At 48.5% G+C, this 7,864-nt stretch overlaps 1 protein-coding gene across 1 annotated transcript; it reads left to right on the forward strand.

Annotated features, from left to right (window-relative positions):
• Window positions 1-799: 799 nt before the first annotated feature.
• Window positions 800-3,451, forward strand: LOC147317867 (uncharacterized). Its single transcript, XM_086315245.1, has one exon. It carries the CDS (start codon window positions 1,090-1,092, stop codon window positions 3,445-3,447), a length of 2,358 nt encoding a protein of 785 aa, XP_086171371.1. The 5' UTR covers window positions 800-1,089; the 3' UTR covers window positions 3,448-3,451.
• The last annotated feature ends 4,413 nt before the right edge of the window (window positions 3,452-7,864 follow it).

Genomic DNA, 7,864 nt, shown 5'->3' on the forward strand with positions numbered 1-7,864 from the left:
GGTGACTGAAGTGGAGCCGGATGGTTAAGCTGGATTGTTGTTTTGCCCAGTGCTCAAGTGTCCTCTCATCCCTGGATATAGAAGTAATAGCTCTTCCACGCTTTGGATGCGGAACCAGGGGTCATCTTACAGTCATGTTTTACATAAGGCTGTGGTATCAGGACCTTCAGGATTGATGGTATATATCTATGTGCATGCAGTGTGTGGGACTCATGTAATGGGTGGGCACAGATGGAAGTATTGTAATAGATATTGCCCCCCCTCCATAATCTCATGCATTCTTATCATTGTTATGTTATGCGTTCAGTTCTGTATTACTATTTCTGACACATACTGTGATAACTGGCAATATAGCTAGGATACTCTGATCAATGATGATTCCCACGGGTGGTGCTCACGCAGGCACTGAAACGGGCAGCTTCGGGCTCACGCAGGCACTGAATCGGGCAGCCTTGGGGTCCTGTGTGTTCTACTGCACAGATAGCCTGCAGAGCGCAGCTACGCTGAACTGAAGTGCTTGTGTTTTGTATTTGCAGGTGAGCACAAGTTATGTGTTGATAAACGGAATGATGTTGACGTATGAGAAATGTATTAGAGTATGGTACTGTCATTAATGGAACACAACGCTAATGTCGGAGTTTGTGATTTACATGATGTACCTGAACTGGTGTTAAACGGGATGTCACATCGCAAATGATGTAATGAGGGGATCGAGAGGGTAGTCTCCATGCGCAACAATACTAGTTGGAGGAGCATACGAGTGTGCAGAATATTGTAATATGAACATCGGTGGGAAAATACTGAGTAAATGAGTACTTTGTTAACACGTGTTCAGTAGTTATATGTAAAATGGTCGCGTGTGTTCTACTGCACAGATAGCCTGCAGAGCGCAGCTACGCTGAACTGAAGTGCTTGTGTTTTGTATTTGCAGTTGCAAAAGAGCAAGTAAAGAGAACGATTCTGAACTCATGCACGCCTGGAAGTGTCATTTGTCCAAGTGTGCAACAAATATTGGAGGCACCGCTGGGATTATTAACGCCGTGTCCAGCGTGATGAAAATAAGGAAGGGGCGTGGCTACAGCAACCACGATGGACCTCGAGGAGCTGGCAGAGACTGTGTCCCAGACACTCTGGAACCTACAACTCGACCAACTCAAAGGGGTATGTGCTGAAGCTAAAATCCCTAGTGGAAATGTCACAACAAGACGAGCGTTAATAAGATTAATTACAGAATCTATGGACAAGGTTATTAATGATGAAGAGCAGGATGTTGCGCTCTGCTATCTAAAGAAAATGTTAGAAAGTGTCGACCCAGCGATAGGGAGCTCCAGAAGCACAGAAAGTGGATCAAATCCAACGAGCTCGCCACAGGGGGCTCAGGAAATAAGGGAAGAAGTTGATTTAGCAGAGAGATACGCACAGCTCCAGAGAAACAGCGAAGCACTGCAGGAAGAAATTAGGAGGCTGAGTGGAAGGGTGGAGAGGACACCACCAAATCAACCAACCACCCCACAAAATGTGTTTCTTGTCGCAGCCAACCGCCTTTCGGAAGTGACGATAAGGAGGGAATTCAAAATCTGTGGTCAAATTGGGGAGAAGGGCCAAAAGGACAGACTCTCATACACCAACCTGATGCATCAGATTGACAGAGGTCTGAACAAAGGACACAGTGAAGCGGAGGTTATAGAGGCTGTGGTGAAGTCTGTCAGCCCAGGTTTGAGTCTTAGAGACATGCTTGAGATAAAACGTGACCTCACCCTCCCCCAATTGAAGGCCATATTAAAGGGGCATTTTAAAGAAGATAGCACCACAGATTTGTATCACAGACTAGTGAACGTCACACAAGACAGCCGTGAGTCTCCCCAAAACTTCCTCTTCAGAGCAATTGAGTTAAAAGAGAGGCTGCTGCTTGCATCGGAAAACACGGGGTCCGATGAACAATACAGCCCTGAGCTCATCCAGAAGAAATTCTTGAGGTCGGTCAGTACTGGGCTACTGAGTGACCCTATCAAGTTTCAGCTCAAGCCCTATCTGGATGACCCTCGGGTGACAGATGAAATCCTCATTGATAAGATGAATGAAGCAGCTAGTGTTGAATCAGAAAGACAATTGAAGCAAAAGAAAACTACAGGCAGCAAATCTGTGAAAGTAAATGAACTCCAGACGGAAAGGCCAGCCAGTCAATTGGGTCTGGGTGTAGCCGAAACTAGGTTGGGGACTCAAGAGCAATCAGCTGAAGTGGTGAAATCCAAGAACCGCAGAACACCTGTTGTAGCTGCTTCCCGAGAGTCAGAGCTGCATGAAGCGGTCAGGCTGCTGAGAGAGGAGATGGCTGAATTAAGGAGGAGCATCACCACCCCTCAAGGCCCCACTCGCCCACTAAGAACCAGTGGGAGGAGGGGATGTAAGGCATGCCAGGAGCAGGGAACCAATGAAGGGTGTGAACACTGCTTCAAGTGTGGCCAGCCAGGACACCTCTCCAGAGGCTGTAGAGGGCGAAGGGGGGCAACAGAAAGATCGGAGAGCACTCAAGTGGGAATCCAGACCATCGCCCCTCCCAAATCATTAATTCCCATCCATGCTGAAGCAGATGACAAGTTGCATGAACTGCTTTGGAATCGGATAAGACAGTTGGAGGCAGAATTAGAGCAGAGTGGCAAGGCTAAAGAGACTGTGGGTGCCACGTATGCCAGTCATCTCTCACTACGCTGTCAGGCTAAGCTGAGAGCCCTGATCGGGAAGAAGTGTATGGTGGATTGTTTCTTTGAAGGTGTAGAAACACAAGCATTGTGGGATACAGGCTCACAGGTGACTATCATTAATGAGAACTGGAGGAAGTCCTGCTTTCCACATATCCAACTGAGAAGCACAAGTGAACTCCTAGGTGAGGATGAGGCTCTGGTGGGCAAAGCAGCGAACCAAACACCCATACCCTTCGCAGGTTGGGTTGAGCTAAAATTTAGACTGGGGTCAACTAGAGATCCACAGCCAGAGCTAGTTGTCCCCGTGCTTGTCTCAAAAGAACCAGGAGTAGCAGAGCCACCCATCATTGGCTATAATGTGATTGAGCATTTTGTGAAGGATGGAATGGAGCAGCATCCAGACGTTACACCTGCGGTGGTAAGGGAAGCCTTCTCGATTGATTGTAAGAAAGCGGAAGTGCTAATTAACATCGTGCAGCGCTGCCACAAAAGCGACGAGGAGGGTGTGGTGAAAGTTGGGAGGCAAAAGATAGTGATTCCAGCGGGACAAAGCAGGGAGGTTAAGTGCAGTGTGAGGACAGGTCCCCTTCGCCTGAAACAGGAGGTTCTTTTCGAACCAGAGGACATTTCAAAACTACCAGAGGGGGTTAACCTGAATGAAACTGTCATTGGACTGCAGAGGGGAACCCGGTCCAGGGTGGTTATTCCAGTCACGATGTGGGATGCATCCCCTCCCTGCAGTTAAAGATCAGATTGAATGACACAACCCCAGTAAGACGCACATACATCTCAGTCCCCAAGCCACTCCACAAGGAGGTGAAGGAGTATTTGGAGGACCTGTTGAATAGAGGATGGATTCAGAAATCCCGTTCCCCCTACTCATCGCCCATCGTCTGTGTGCGCAAGAAGGATGGAAGTCTGCGTCTCTGCGTGGATTACCGTGAGTTAAACCGGAAATCCATTCCTGACCGTCACCCCATCCCTCGTGTTCAAGACATGCTAAACAGCCTGACTGGGAGTGCATGGTTCTCAGTGTTGGACCAGGGCAAGGCGTACCACCAGGGTTTCCTGGAGGAGAGTAGCAGACCCCTCACAGCCTTCATCACACCTTGGGGCTTATATGAGTGGGTAAGGATTCCCTTTGGTTTGTCCTCGGCTCCAGCAGAGTTCCAGCGCAGTATGGAAGAGTGCCTGGCAGGCTTGAGGGATGAAATATCTCAGCCATATCTGGATGACAATTTGGTCCACAGCAGATCATTTGAGGACCACCTGCGTGATCTGAGGGAGGTCCTGCGCCGCTACCAAGAGCACGGGGTGAAGCTAACCCCCAAAAAGTGTGAAGTGTTCAAGGACAAGGTGAAATTCTTGGGAAAAATTGTATCCAAAGATGGCTACTGCATGGACCCTGCTGAATTGGCACCAGTGCAAGCACTAAAAAACCGCAAACCTGAGACTGTGGGAGACCTAAGGAAAATGCTAGGTTTCCTGTCATACTACCGCCCCTACATTCCAAACTTCTCACGCACTGCCAAGCCACTATACCAGCTGCTATCGATCGGAAAGAGTCAAGTGATTACTGACAGAAGATCAACGGTAACAAAGCACAAAGGACAGCGGAAAAAAGCAGACCAACGCCACTCAAGCCAGCCAATCACATGGACAGAACAACACCAGGCAGTGCTATGCCAACTGATAGAACACCTGCTGAGTCCACCACTCCTGGCATACCCTGACTTTGAAAGGCCATTTGTGCTGCACTGTGATGCCTCTCAAGAAGGGCTTGGTGCAGTCCTGTACCAGAGACAGCAGGGCCAACTGGTTGTCATTGGGTATGGGTCGAGAACTCTAACAGCTCCAGAAACCAACTACCACCTCCACTCTGGAAAGCTAGAGTTTCTAGCAATGAAGTGGGCAATCTGTGAGAGGTTTCGGGAGTATCTGTACTACGCACCTTCGTTCACAGTGTATACAGATAACAATCCGTTGACCTATGTCCTGACTACAGCGAAGCTAAATGCTACAACACACCGGTGGGTTGCTGAGCTAGCCGATTTTAACTTCTCAATCAAGTATCGGCCGGGAAGGGCTAATGGCGATGCTGATGGTTTATCACGAATGCCGCTAGACATGGAGGAGTACATGCGCACATGCTCGCAGGAAATGAAACCAGAGGTAATCACCCCTGCGACAGAGGTGCTTCAGTTGAAAGCCCATGAAGATGAGCCATGGATGTGTCCAGCTACCATAACCACAGCATGTGCTGATGTAAAGCTTGAACGAGTAATGGCCCCAGTGACACAGATCTCCAAAGAGACACTAAAGAAAGCACAGGAGGATGATCCAGTCATTGGCAGGGTGCGAGAATGTGTTATGACAGGAAAATGGCCCCCTTGGAGAGGAAGAGACAGGGGGGAAGACACTTCCGTTCTAAGCCGGGAAAAGAGTAAGCTGTACCTCGACAAAGATGACATCCTGTACAGGAAATCAGCTGCTCGAGCTCAGCTAGTGTTACCCACAAAATTCCATCAGCTGGTGTACAAGGAGCTCCATGAGGAAATGGGACATCTCGGAGTGGAGCGGACACTCGCCTTGGTCCGTGATCGATTCTATTGGCCACATATGCAAAGACATGTGGAACATTATGTGACTAAGGTGTGCAGTTGCTTGAAACGGAAACGTCCCGGCAAACCAGACAGAGCACCGCTGGTCAACATTGTCACCACATACCCTTTTGAGATGGTCTCAATAGACTTCCTGCATCTGGAGAGTTGTAAAGGAGGATATGAGTACATCCTAGTCGTGATGGATCATTTCACCCGGTTTGCACAGGCATATGCATGCACCAACAAGTCAGCAAGAACAGCGGCAGAAAAGATCTTTGGAGATTTTGTGCTCAAATTTGGATTCCCTGCCCAGTTACACCATGATCAGGGAAGGGAGTTTGAGAACCAGCTGTTTGCCACCCTGGAAAAGTACTGTGGAATCCAGGGGTCACGCACAACACCTTACCATGCAGCGGGGAACGGCCAGGTGGAGAGATTTAATCGGACACTCCTTTCCATGTTGAGGAGCCTGACAGAGGAAGCCAAGGCGGACTGGAAAAACTCCTTGAGCAAAGTGGTGCATGCGTATAACTGCACACGCAGTGAAGCAACAGGATATGCCCCATGTTATCTTCTCTATGGCAGAAACCCCCGCCTACCAGTGGACATCATGTTTGGCCTGGTTCCAGGTGACCAGAGTACTTCTCACAGTGATTACGTCCGTAAGTGGAGAAGTAGGATGCAAGAGGCATACAGACTGGCATCAGAAACAGCCCAGAAAGAGAGGAACAGAGCGAAAAAGCAGTATGATCGGAAGGCTCATGGAGTGGAACTGCAACCGGGATGTCGGGTGCTAGTACGGAACTTCAGAGATCGGGGTGGGCCCGGAAAGCTAAGGTCTTACTGGGAGGAGCGAGTACATGTCGTGTTAGAAAGAAAGCACAAAGATAGCCCTGTCTATGCCGTACAGCCAGAGAGAGGACCAGGGAAAGTGAGAGTTCTGCACAGGAACCTCCTACTGCCCTGTGACTTTCTCCCCGTCCAGGAGGAGAAGCTGGAGAAAAACAAGAATGGGAAGGAGGATGCCAAACAACAAAGAAAAGGAAAGACCCAAGAAAAGCAGCAGGAGAGTGATCACGACAGCGGTTCAGAGGATGAGGGTGACTGGGGAATTATCACCACACAAGCTGCGGAATCACCCACCCAGATCAGGAGTCAGCTGAGGGCAGAGGCAGAGGAGTTCCAGCCAGAAGAAGCTAACGGAGAACTGTCAAGTGGTGGTGTCAGCAGCGAGTGCCTAGACGAGGGTGGAAAAGGTGGACTGGAGTCAAGTGCAGAGGAGGAAGAGGCAGGGCGAAGTGAGCTGTCTGGGGAGGAGAACAGAAGAAGTCAAGGACAGGTGTCGTCATCTGATGAAGAAGACGAGGGAGAGCCCAACTCACAGCCAGTTCCCACAAGAAAGTATCCTTTCCGATGCAGAAATCCACCCAAGACATTCACGTATGACACCTTAGGTCAGCCATCAGTCATAAACAGACACAAGTGATGTCGACAGCTAAGAGGAAAAAACTAAGTTCATTGTCACATGTTGAGTTTACTGTGGTGACAGTTTAAACAGAAAGGGAAGTGTTCACAGTAGCAAATGTTAAAAAGAGCAAATTTGACAGAGCAACAACTGCATGTATTTGTTTAATAGTTCACATGAGTTAAACAGGGAATACCAGAACCAGACTAGCTACACATAGAGAGATACTGGCTTGTATGTGAGATATACAGCAGTAAATGTGTGTCTGTGTAAAAGGTTACATGGTAGAGTGATAGGTCTACACCTTCAGCCGGATACAGAGCACGCCTGAGTGGCGGAGAGACTTTACAGACATTGCCTGGCCAGTAGTGTCTGTTGCTGGTACATGACATGAAGGGGGAGATGTATGTCATGCCAAAGACTGTTACCGGACAGAACGTATCTTGAGAGGCTGACTCCCAGTGAAGCTACTGCTGTAACCTTCTGTTGAAGACATGCATTCTGGAAAAAATCTCTAATGTCAGGATGACATTCATTTTTGGAGGGGAGAGTGTGGGACTCATGTAATGGGTGGGCACAGATGGAAGTATTGTAATAGATATCGCCCCCCCTCCATAATCTCATGCATTCTTATCATTGTTATGTTATGCGTTCAGTTCTGTATTACTATTTCTGACACATACTGTGATAACTGGCAATATAGCTAGGATACTCTGATCAATGATGATTCCCACGGGTGGTGCTCACGCAGGCACTGAAACGGGCAGCTTCGGGCTCACGCAGGCACTGAATCGGGCAGCCTTGGGGTCCTGTGTGTTCTACTGCACAGATAGCCTGCAGAGCGCAGCTACGCTGAACTGAAGTGCTTGTGTTTTGTATTTGCAGGTGAGCACAAGTTATGTGTTGATAAACGGAATGATGTTGACGTATGAGAAATGTATTAGAGTATGGTACTGTCATTAATGGAACACAACGCTAATGTCGGAGTTTGTGATTTACATGATGTACCTGAACTGGTGTTAAACGGGATGTCACATCGCAAATGATGTAATGAGGGGATCGAGAGGGTAGTCTCCATGCGCAACAATACTAGT

This window comes from Aulonocara sp. 'chitande type north' Nkhata Bay, linkage group LG12 (genome assembly GCF_057382095.1).
Source record: "Aulonocara sp. 'chitande type north' Nkhata Bay isolate Kocher_YH1m ecotype deep benthic linkage group LG12, A_spYH_male_GT1.1, whole genome shotgun sequence".
NCBI lineage: Eukaryota > Metazoa > Chordata > Actinopteri > Cichliformes > Cichlidae > Aulonocara > Aulonocara sp. 'chitande type north' Nkhata Bay.

Excerpts from the sequence above, each read along its gene's own strand:
- LOC147317867 (XM_086315245.1), top strand. The coding sequence starts at position 1,090 with ATGGACCTCGAGGAGCTGGCAGAGACTGTGTCCCAGACACTCTGGAAC.